Source organism: Humulus lupulus, chromosome 4 (genome assembly GCF_963169125.1).
Source record: "Humulus lupulus chromosome 4, drHumLupu1.1, whole genome shotgun sequence".
NCBI lineage: Eukaryota > Viridiplantae > Streptophyta > Magnoliopsida > Rosales > Cannabaceae > Humulus > Humulus lupulus.
The window spans coordinates 249109086-249121756 of record NC_084796.1 but is presented as its reverse complement, the minus strand read 5'-3'; the positions used below and the strand labels follow the sequence as shown (position 1 = coordinate 249121756).

Here is a 12671-nt window from a genome sequence, read left to right as displayed (position 1 = left end):
AAACTTAATATGAATCCCAATACCAAGAGTATAAACTTATCGGTACTATGTTTTTGCTTACTTAGCAAACCCGAGAACCCCTTTTTCAACCACACTCAATGCTCACAAAAGTCTCAACTAAACAATGAAGATATATGAACTAAAATCCACTAAAGATCAATGAACATACCATTGTAAAACAAAAGACAAGAAAGATCAAACTAGTTGTTCTTGAACTTGTTATTACCTGAACAACAAACATGAGTTTGGGGTGTTCTTCATGTAGTGGACTGATTTGAAGTCACCAAGGAACACAAGAGCTTCTGGCATGCTAATATAACGACTGACATGTCTTGAAGGCCACATTAGAAAGAGGCCTCCCAGGGTATATATATGTAACCAATGATCCACTCTGTAATGAATAACAAGTTATATTCAAAACCAGATCCATGGTTAATTTTTTCAAGTCAAGAGTTTTGAGCATGTCTTTACCATGTTTGTTGTGGCTTGAATAATCCCAATCTGTTAAGTGAATAAAAAAGCAATTCCACAAGCCATTAAAAAATCTACCAGCATGGGAGTTGAATCTGATTGCCAAAACCTTCACAAGCAAAGATTGAAAGACCAAATGTATCAGTAAACAAGACAAATCCTCTACAGCAACCCCAGCAGTTGTGGGACACATTCTTGGCCAGAGTGCAGTGATTATCAGCATCCAAACCTCACCAGATTGGGCCAAAGGCATCATAGGATTATCATGAAGACAAAACGAACATCAAGTATATACCAATATATAGCTCCCAATATGATGTAGTTCACTGCTTTAACAATTATAAAACAAAACAATTAAAGTTATAATTTACCATATTTGATGGAGTTGTCAATACCCAAGATAACCTAATTTGTAAGGCTCTGAATAAACACATTACAGAGAGAGAGCAGAGGATGAGTGGAGTAGGGAAAGTGGTGTGTGTTACAGGAGCTTCAGGTTACATAGCTTCATGGCTAGTGAAGGTCTTACTACAAAGTGGATATATTGTCAAAGCCACTGTCAGTAATCTAAGTAAGTTCTCTTTATAGTTCCTTTTCAAATTGATTCAATTTTTTTACCAAAAAGAGAAGACAAAAATCACTGCCAAATTCTAGGGATAAGTTTGTTTGGTTTTTTTTTGGGCTGAAAACAAAGATGTTAATCTCATAATTCTCGAAGTCCTATTTGATCTGCTTATAATATATGTAGGTGATTCAAAGAAAACAGACCACTTACTTGCACTAGATGGAGCTAAAGAAAGACTTCATTTATTTGAAGCAAATTTAATGGATGAAGGCTCTTTTGATTCTGCTGTCAGTGGATGTGATGGTGTTTTTCACACAGCCACTCCTTCATTTCTCTCAGCTCCACACCCTCATGTAAACACACACACATATATATATCTATATTTATTTATATTATATATATTGAAATAATGATTTGGTAAGTTTTTCATATTGACTCCTGCAATGATTGTTGAGTTTTTGCAATGTATATTTCAGGCAGAAATAATAGAGCCAGCAGTGAAGGGAACACTGAATGTTCTGAGGTCATGTGCTAAAGTTCCTTCTGTAAAGAGAGTGATTATAACATCTTCCATGGCTTCAGTTGTATTCAATGGAACACAATGCACCCCTGATGTGGTTGTGGACGAGACATGGTTTTCTGATCCTGCTGTTTGCGAGAGTATGAAGGTTTATACTCTTGTTCTCAAGCTTTGTAATATTGCTTTTTGTGAGGATTAAAGCCTCCAAATTCAGCTAAACATGAGATCTAAGAACAGAAAGAAAGCAAGTACTACCAAAAGAGAAAGAGCACAACCAGGTTTTAATTGGTTCGTGTGGATTGCATTATTTCACTTCACTAAGCAATTAATGAAAAGAATTTACAGCTTGATTTTCTACAACTAGTGTAAAGGACTTTCTCTTATAGTTTCCCAGGAAACTAACACACCCCAATAACCCCCGTTACAGCCACATAACTGATAGACCCAACCTGTCAATAATAACAATAACAGTAGCAAATGATATAAACCAGATAGAAATCTGGGTAGCTTTTCATTGAACTACAAGAATTTGAGAGCCTGTGTCTCTCCAAATACAAGTCTTACTCAATACATCGATACCCCTCAAGTCTCATTTCCTCTCTCTTATTTCCCTACTGCCCCATACACCCAAGCATTCCCTGCACTTGCCCGTAGGCTACACAAATCACTTAACCACAATTAAAAACTAATTCCCTATACTACCCTCGGCTGACTTGGCAGCCAGTCCACTCTTTCCCTTCCTTCTAGCATACACAAAAGTCAGTGGTGGCCTATCAATACCCCCTGCACAAAGACTAACCTTGTCCTCAAGGTTAAAATCTAGAAATTGATGTTGTATGGCTGGAAAATCTTCCCACGTTGCTTCAAATGCCGGCAGGTTGGTCCATTTGATCAAGGCCTGTGGGGGTGTCTTATGTGTGCCTGGGCGCACATCCATGACTGCCTCGGGTGTTACGGTCCATTCCCAATCCGCTGCCACCTCTGGCGGTAAGTTGGATGCCTGCTGCCGTGGTCCCAACGAAGGTCGAAGGAGTGAGACATGAAAAACTGGGTGTATGGCGGAGTCGGGAGGCAGCTGAAGACGGTACGCAGCCTGGCCAATTCGTGCCAATACTGGAAAAGGACCAAAGTAACGAGGTGCCAACTTCTCATTGCGACGTTTAGCCACCGATCGCTGCCTATATGGCCGTAATTTCACATAAACCAAGTCCCCAACCTCATACTGAATCTCTCTTCTTTTTCGGTCAGCTTGGGATTTCATTTTTTGTTGGGCTCTGTGAAGGTTCAGTTTGAGTAACTCTAATACTTCATCCCGACTCTTCAATCTTTCCTCCACCGCTGAAACCTTAGTGCTTCCGTGTTCAAATCTCACCACCGGGGGCGGTTCTCGATGATATAGAGCTAGGAAAGGGGTCATTCCTGCGGATGAATGGTACGATGTGTTGTACCAGAATTCTGCCCATGGAAGCCACGTTACCCACTGTTTGGGTTTAGTGCCAACAAAACATCACAGATATGTTTCTAGGCATCTATTGACCACTTCCGTTTGGCCATCGGTCTGCGGGTGGTAAGATGTACTATGCTTGAGTTGAGTCCCTTGGAGGCGAAATAACTCCTTCCAAAACAGGCTGAGAAAAATTTTGTCTCTATCCGAGACTATGGACCTCGGTATCCCATGTAAACGTACCACTTCCCGCACAAATACAGATGCAATTGTGGTGGCTGTGAACGGGTGACGTAGTGGTATAAAGTGGCTGTATTTGGTCAATCTGTCAACCACAACAAATATTATATCGAAGCCATTGGACAGCGGTAACCCCTCGATAAAATCCATAGAAATGTCCTCCCAAACCTGCTCCGGTATAGGCAGTGGCTGTATTAAACCCGCTGGAGATTGGGCGAGATATTTACTTTGCTGGCAGATAGTGCATTCCGCGACATATTTCTGCACATCTTTTCGCATACCCGGCCAATATAAGTCCCTTGCAAGTCGCTGAAAGGTATTGAAGACCCCCGAGTGCCCTCCTATGCAGCTGTCGTGGTATTCCTGTAAGAGAATGGGAATAAAGGGCGAGGATGAGGGAATGACCAAGCGTCCCTTGAATTTCAAACACTCTTGCACCATTGAGTAGCCGCCTGTGTCCTGCCCGTGGCGGATAGCCTGTATTATTGGAGCTAAACCCAGATCGGTCTGCACATGAGCCTGTAAATCGGGCATGGAAATCAATGTTGGTACCGTTATGACAGCCAATGACACCTCTTGATGAATTCGGGACAGAGCATCAGCGGCCTTATTTTCCAAACCTGGTTTGTAAACGATCTCAAAGTCATATCCCAAGAGTTTCGTTAGCCACTTTTGATGTTCGGAAGCAACTAATCTTTGTTCCAGCAAGTATTTTAGACTTCGCTGGTCCGTTCGAACTATAAATTTGCGCCCCAATAAATAAGGACGCCATTTCTGGACAGCGAGCACAATTGCCATCAATTCTCGCTCATAGACCGATTTAGTACGGGCTCTAGTAGATAAAACTTGACTGTAGAAGGCTATAGGTCTCTGATTTTGCATAAGTACCGCTCCCAAGCCGCTGCCTGAAGCATCCGCCTCCAATATGAATGGAATAGAGAAGTTAGGCAGCGCTAAAACGGGCACAGAACACATTGCGTGCTTCAGATGAGTAAAAGCCGTTTGAGCCTCGTCTGTCCACCCAAAAGCATCTTTTCTTAGCTGGTCGGTTAGTGGCCGTGCAATCTGCCCGTACCCTCTCACAAACTTACGGTAATACCCCGTAAGACCCAAAAAACCCCTCAATTCTCGCAGGGTCCTCGGAATAGGCCACTCGGCCATGGCTCGAATCTTGTTTGGGTCTGCCGAAACCCCGTCTTCGGAGACAATGTGACCCAAATATTATAGCTATCGTTGCGCGAATAAGCATTTCTTGCAATTAGCGTACAATCGATGCTGCTGTAATCTCTCCAAAACCATGTTCAAGTGACGTTCATGGTCCTCCAAAGTGGCACTGTATACTAAAATATCATCGAAGAACACAAGAACAAACTTCCTCAAAAAGTCTCGAAATACCTCATTCATCAATGCTTGAAAGGTGGCGGGGGCGTTTGTAAGGCCAAATGGCATGACAAGAAACTCGTAGTGGCCCTCATGCGTCCTAAAAGCTGTCTTCTCCACATCTTTGGCAGCCACCCGAATTTGGTGATAACTGGACTTTAGGTCCAACTTGGAAAACAATTTTGCACCATGGAGCTCATCCAATAGCTCATCAATGACCGGTATTGGAAACTTATCTGCCACGGTAGCTCGATTAAGGGCTCTATAATCCACACAAAATCGCCAACTCCCGTCCTTTTTCTTGACTAGCAAGACCGGGCTGGAAAATGGGCTGGTACTCGGCCTCACAATACCCGCCTGCAACATCTCCGTCATCAACCTTTCAATTTCGTCTTTCTGTGCTTGAGCATATCGGTATGGACGTACACTAATCGGGCCCTGCCCTTCTTGTAGGGAGATGGTATGCTCGCGTGCGCGGGGTGGTGGCAGCCCTTGCGGCATATCGAATACAGCCTTGAAACTGTCAAGAATCTTCCCTACCGATGGTGGAATTGGGCTGTTCGTCGATCCGTCTTCTGTTGTGATTGCACCCAACTCAACCCAGAAGCCCTCACCCTCTTGTTGTACCGTGTATATCATTGCCTTGAGAGAGATTTGCGATTTGCACAGACTGGGGTCTCCTTGTAGTGAAACCCATGAACCGCCCACCTCAAACTTCATAAGCATAGTGCGCCAGTTTACCTGCATATTACCCAAAGTTTCCAGCCACTTAATGCCAAGAATCACATCAGCCCCGCCTAGTTCTAGTGGTATGAAATCGGTGACCACCCGAATAGACCCTAAATCCAACTGCACCGAGCTGCAAACCCCATCCGTGCGGACCTTTCCACCCGTGCCCAATAACACCCCGTAACATGATGTTGCTGTAATGGGAATGTTCGCTGCCTTCACTGTGTCTGTCGAAATGAAGTTATGCGTTGCACCACTGTCAATAAGAACCGTAACTCGCTGCTGCCCAATTTGGCCTGCCAATTTCATTGTGTTAACTGAAGTGATACCCACCAAGGAGTTCAATGACAGTGTGGCCAAAGTTTCATCGGTGACCATGTCTTCAATCGGTTCAGGCGTCTGGGGAGGAGATTCAACCGGTGTGCTGCTTTCTTCCTCATCTAGAACCAGAATCATTTGCAGGGTCTTCAATTCACATTCATGTCCACGATGCCATTTCTTCTCACACTTAAAACAAACACCCCGAGCTTTGCGATCTTGGTACTCAGCCTCGGATATCCTTCAGACCTGCGTGTTTCTTGCTGCCAGAACCGTGTTGGTGGCCGTCGAAGTTGGGGCCAGAGTTGACGAAGACGATGAGGCTCCACTGTACGACGACGGCGGCGGTGGCGGTGGTCTGGGTGTCCAGGCAGAGATGGATGACCTTGCTGGAAAAATGGGACTGAGATGTTGCTTGAGAGTGGCAGGCCGATGGTTCGGGTTTGGGCTGCCCAGTAGCTGGTGGCCTTCTTCAATCCGCTGGGCCATATCCATGACTTGGGCCAGGCCCAAGGGTTTCAGAATATGGATGGCTCCTCTAATTTCATCCTTCAGCCCTTTTACAAAGCTACCCTCTAGAAGGTGTTCTGGAGTATCGGGTACCCGAGAAGCCAAGGCCTCCCATCTTAGCCGATAGTCCTTGACTGTGGACTCCTTCCGGACCGAAAGGAACTCCTCGGACAGAGACCCAACTGGTTGAGCTCGGAACCGCGCCAGAAGCAAGGTTTTGAGAGTCGCCCATGATGTTATCCTCCTTCTTTGGTTTTCCCATTGAAACCAAGTCAGTGCATCTCCTTCTAAGCCGATTATGGCTGTTTCCAGCATGTGAGCTTCAGTCAATCTGGATAGTAAAAAGTACCTCTCAGCCCTGTAAACCCAGCCCTCTGGATTCTCCCCCGAAAATAATGGCAATTCCATCCTCGGAGGACGGAAGTCACGGCCAAACACTGAATCGGCAGTCGTATGGTGGAATTGCGAAGTTGGCGGAACCGGCATCGATCGAACCTCTGGCGAGCCCGCGGGTTGGCTACCCCTCATCGTATCGCCGTCGACAGCTCTGCGAGCCTGGTCAGCGCTCACCGCCGACGAGTCTCCAATGTCTCTCGGCCCCGATTGATGCAATTGTGCCACTATTAGCTGCAAAGCCTGCTCAATTGCAGGTAAGCGAGCTACATCGTCTTTCAGCGAGCCCAAATCTAGTTTCATCGCACTCATTTCCGATTGCACTTCCTGTTGAAGTGTTGAAAACTTGCCTTCCAACCCCTCGACGACTACTTCCAGCTTCTTTGCCATGGAGGAACGAAAGGGCTCTGATGCCAATTGATAGACCCAACCTGTCAATAATAACAATAACAGTAGCAAATGATATAAACCAGATAGAAATCTGGGTAGCTTTTCATTGAACTATAGGAATTTGAGAGCCTGTGTCTCTCCAAATACAAGTCTTACTCAATACATCGATACCCCTCAAATCTCATTTCCTCTCTCTTATTTCCCTACTGCCCCATACACCCAAGCATTCCCTGCACTTGCCCGTAGGCTACACAAATCACTTAACCACAATTAAAAACTAATTCCCTATACTACCCTCGGCTGACTTGGCAGCCAGTCCACTCTTTCCCTTCCTTCTAGCATACACAAAAGTCAGTGGTGGCCTATCAATAACCTTTCCCATAGAAGTTCTAAACACAAGGACAAAAGTTCTATTAATCAGTCATTTACATATTGAGTTTTCATCAAGTCTTCAAGCAGTTAGTTTTTAAACTGTATTAACTGTCCATTAGTCGAGTCATAACTCATCACCATGTCTTTATAACAGTGGCATTGTGTTTAGCTTCTGATTCTTATTATCTATTGGGAATTAGAATTTTAAGCTTGTGGTTTTGACTTTAGACATTTTTCTTTGCAGCTTTATTATCCACTTTCGAAAACTCTAGCTGAGGAGGCTGCTTGGCTTGGAAATTTGCAAAAGAAAATATGTTCGATTTGGTCACTATTCATCCAGCAGTAGTACTTGGTCCTCTCTTGCCACCAGTTATTAATGGTAGTGTGGAGCTGGTTATTCAACTTTTAAAGGGTACAGTTTAGCATTCTCTCACACACTCATTGTGATCATATTATGTTCATCTTGTCATCAAGATAATTTGATACATAGGTTGTGTTGATTCTGCTTGGTCTTTGAGTGCAGGGAATCAAATGTTTCCAAATGAAGATTTTGGACACATTCAAGCAATGGAAGTTGCTTCAGCTAGTGGAAGATACTGTCTAGTTGGATGTGTTGCACGCATGTCTGATCTCTTAAAGATTTTAAAAGACCACCTCTACCATTCTCTGAATATTCCTGAAAAGTAAGTTAACACAGTCGCTACTCGCTATAGAGTTTCGATTTTTTCATATAATTTTTGCAATTAAATGTCACTTTTAGTCACAACTAATGAATGCTTATCACTAAATATATGATAACATTTAATTAGAAGTTGTCAGTACAAATTGCATTTTTTGTATTTAATAACACTTTTAGCTATCGGACTTTTAATTATAATAGAGTAATTTTTGTTGTTTGGTAGATGTGAAGATGAGCAGCCGCAAATGCCAAAGTATCAAGTATCAGTTTTGAAAGCAAAGAGTCTGGGAATCAATTTCATCCCATTGGAAGTGAGCTTGAGAGACACTGTAGAATGCTTGAAGGAAAAAGGCTTTATATATATCTAATGTATGTCATTGACAAGGACAACTATATATTTGTATAGCTTCATGCTATTTTATTCTTAATTTTAAAAGGAATGAAAACAAAAGAAGACAGCTATACTTAATTGGGGTACTTGTCCTGCTTCTATATCATAAGCCTTTTTATTTAAATGGTCATGTTAAAATATAGTTAATTTGGCCATGTTAAAATATATTTGTATAGCCTAGCCTTTGTATAGCTAGGCTCATTTAAGGAAGATGATTTCAGATGTAAAAAAAAAATGATCAACATAAAAGGATAAAGTATCCATGTCCCAAAATGAAGGCTATTATTGATTTCATTCTCGGAAAAATATTGAAATTTGGAAAGTCATGGTTTGAAGTTGACTTTGTTTTCATGCCATTTCTTATTCCACAAGGAAGGGGGATTTATTTAGATCATTGGAGCTTAGGAGTTTTACATATAGATAAAAAGATTATCTATATCTATGACTCATTTAATAGTCCAAATAACGAAGATGTTGAAACACACGCGAAGAAATATTGCAGAATTCTTCCATTCATTTTGGATTATTTGGGATTCCATGAAAAACGTAAACATTATGCACCTATGTGCGAGGATTTTAGGTTCTCGTGGGTTGAAACTCCTTTTCAGAATAACACGTGAGTTTGTTAAGATTCAATTACTTTGTATGCTGAGTTTTTCTTTTCTCCTCAATTTTTTCTGTTGAATTTTGTTTTTACCAATTTGCAGGTTTGATTGTGGTATTTACGTAATAAAAATGGCTGAGTTGTTAATGATGGGGATGTCTCCATTCAAAATTGGTCCAAACAATGTTGTTGATATGAGAAGGAAGATGGCCTTAGAATTTTGGGATCATGGGTACAAGAGGAAGCACGGTCATGAAACTCCAGCAGAGAACTTGTGTCATGTATGATCACAACAACAAAATATGATTCTCAATACTTTTTGTTTTAAGAATGTTTTTATGGCTCACTGACCCTCGAAATCAAGAGTTGTGGAACTCTGAGTTTTTGTGCTTGATATCATAAACTTACCATATGAGTTTAGCAATGAGAATTACTTCCCAAGTGGTACTAATCTTTACCATATGAGTTATAATTCAAGTCTCTTTAAACCACAATGTTTTAAATTTAAACTACTAAGTTTTATATTTAAACCCCTAACCTTTAAATGTAAACCGTTTGTCTAAAAATTTAAATAGCAATTATTTTTCTTGAACAAGAAACATTGTAAACTCCTAACCTTTAAATTTAAACCACTTTCCTATAATTTTAAACAACAATCCAAATTGCATCAAACTTTGAACCACAAGACTAAATGGCATCAAATTTTGAACCACAATGCTAAATGGCATCAAGTTTTGAAAAATAAAATATAAATTTTTATCTGTTAAGCTCTACTTATAAATCAAGTCTCTTTAAACCACAATGTTTTAAATTTTGAACCACAATTCTAAATGGATTCAAATTTTGATTCATAATTTATAAAGTTATATCCATTAAGATATATTTATAATCGAAGTATCTTTAAACCACAATGTTTTAAATTTAATCCAATAAGCTTTAACTTTAAAACCCTAAACTTTAAAATTAAACCTCTTATTTAAAAATTTAAACCCCAGACCATATGGCATCAAATTTTGAACCACATGGCTACCATAATTTATAAATTTTTATCCATTAAGCTATATTTATATTCCAAGTCTCTTTAAACCACTAAGCTTTAAATTTAAAACACTAAACTTTAAAATTAAACCTCTTTAATCGAGATTTTAAAAAATTTATCCATTAAGCTCTATTTATAATACAAGTCTATTTAAACCACTAAGCTTTAATTTTAAACCGTTTTGCTTTAAAGTTAAACCACTTACCTAAGAATGTAAACCACAAACCAAATGGCATCAAATATTGAACAACTAGGCTAAATGGTATCTAATTTTGAACTCAAAATTAAAAGTTTTATCCATTAAGCTATTTTTATAATCCAAGTGTCTTTAAACAACTAAGTTTTAAATTTAAACCGTTAAGCCTTAAATTTAAACCACTTACCTAAGAATTTAAACCACTAAGGTTTAAATGTAAACCACTTTCATAAAACTTTAAACCACAATGCAAATGGCTTCAAATTTTGAACCACATGGCTAAATGGAATTAAATTTTGAACCACAAGGCTAAATGGTATCAAATTTTTATCCATTAAGCTCTATTTATGATCCAACTCTATTTAACCAACTATGTTTTAAATTTAAACCCCTAAGCTTAAAATTTAAACCCCTATGTTTTAAATTTAAACCACTAAGGTTTAAATTTAAACCACTTGCCTACAACTTTAAACCACAATAAAAAAGGCATCAAATTTTGAACCACATGGCTAAATGGAATCAAATTTTGAACCACAACTCTAAATGGAATCAAATTTTGAACCACAATTTATAAATTTTGAACCCCTAAGCTAAATGACATCAAATTTTGAACCCCAAGGATAAATATTATAAAATTTTGATCCAAAATTTATGTATTTTTATCCATTCAACTCTATTTATAATCCAAGTCTCTTTTACCCTCAATGTTTTAAATTTAAACCACTAAGCTTTAAATTTAAACCACTTGCCTTAAACTTTAAACCCCAAGGCTAAATGATATCAAATTTTTATCTATTAAGCTCTACTTATAATCAAACTCTATTTAACCAATTATTTTTAAATTTAAACCTAATTTCTTTACTCGTCAAAAATTTTAGACCAGAAGTTGTTAGTGGCAAAAAAAAAAAAAAAAAAATTTTATTTTTAGGTGTGATTGTGCGCCGCGGCCCATATCAATTAGAGCCACGGCGCCCAGTGACAAATAATTGCTATTTTTTGTTTCATTCTGAGCGCCGCGGCTCTAATGTCTAAAGGTTCTGTGCGTCGCGGCGGGGAAAATGGCACTTGCCTAAAGGGTTTATAATCCAAGTATCTTTAAACAACAAAGTTTTAAATTTAAACTGCTAAGCTTTAAATTTAAACCACTTACCTAAGAATTTAAACCACTAAGCTTTAAATTTAAACCACTTTCATAAAACTTTAAACCACAATGCAAATGGCTTCAAATTTTGAACCACATGGCTAAATGGAATCAAATTTTGAACCACAAGGCTAAATGGTATCAAATTTTTATCCATTAAGCTCTATTTATAATCCAACTCTATTTAACCAACTATGTTTTAAATTTAAAATAAGGCCAAATAAGTTTAATGCATTAAGCTCTATTTATCATTACTCTCTTATTAATATTTGGGTGCATATTTTTGGTGCACATATCATTACTCTTATTAATATAAGTGGTGTCCATTCTCTATAGCATTAATTTTTTTTTTAAGAATTGCTAAGGCGCACCATCGGTGCCCAACACCACAAGGAGGTGTCATACCGCTATTGGTGTAATTCAATATCAGGTCTCATTTATTTGAATTTTATAAGTATTATGGGATATCGCTAACCAATTATGGGATGCCACCTCATATGGTGTTTGACACTTTAAGGTACCAAATAGCAACATTCTTTTTTTTTTAGGGTTAAAAGTGTATCCATTGCAAGTATGGTCATTCCCAATCCAAATTTGTTTAGTGTCTAAGCCTAAAGCATACTTAGATAGGTCATGAGCAATGTGATTTGCTCATTTATGGACAAAACTAAGATGAACTTGAGGGAACGAAGACAGATAAATTTTTATAAGTTTCACATTCTCTTTAGCATTATTACTGTTATAAATTAGCTATTCTTTAATTTTAATTAATTAGTTTTAACGCAAACAAAAGAATTGTGACAAATAAGTTGTGTTTCTATCTTACTATCTACAAAAAAGAAAAAAAAAATTATAGATACACAAATGGAAGAGGACTTTTAAAAAAAAAATGGAATGAAATTGTAATAGAATTTACTCTTTTAATAATATGAGATGGTTTTATTATGTGATTTCATTATATAATTAGATAGATAGCATTTTTTTTAAAGTTGATAGTATAAATTAATATTTGTAATATATTAGATAATTATGTCCTAATTGAAAAGAAAAGAAAAGAAAAAAAGACAATTTTATGATATCTTACTTAAATCTTATATCTTCATGCATATTGAAGATAACATAAAAATTTAGAAATCAGCAATTATTCTTATATATAAATAAGTAACTTATTATTTTTTTACTGACAAAAAAAAAACCTTATTATTTTTTGTAAAATTTTTTATTCACATCTAATGCTATCATATCTTACTCATCAAACCCTACCTTTGAAAATAATGATAATAAAATAA

At 38.4% G+C, this 12671-nt stretch overlaps 1 protein-coding gene across 1 annotated transcript; it reads left to right on the top strand.

Moving 5' to 3' along the window:
• Positions 1 to 885: 885 nt before the first annotated feature.
• On the top strand, positions 886 to 1808 carry LOC133831663 (phenylacetaldehyde reductase-like). The gene is made up of 3 exons (XM_062262037.1): positions 886 to 1042; positions 1220 to 1389; positions 1513 to 1808. The coding sequence occupies exons 1-3, from the start codon at positions 925 to 927 to the stop codon at positions 1753 to 1755; spliced, it is 531 nt and encodes a 176-aa protein (XP_062118021.1). The 5' UTR covers positions 886 to 924; the 3' UTR covers positions 1756 to 1808.
• The last annotated feature ends 10863 nt before the right edge of the window (positions 1809 to 12671 follow it).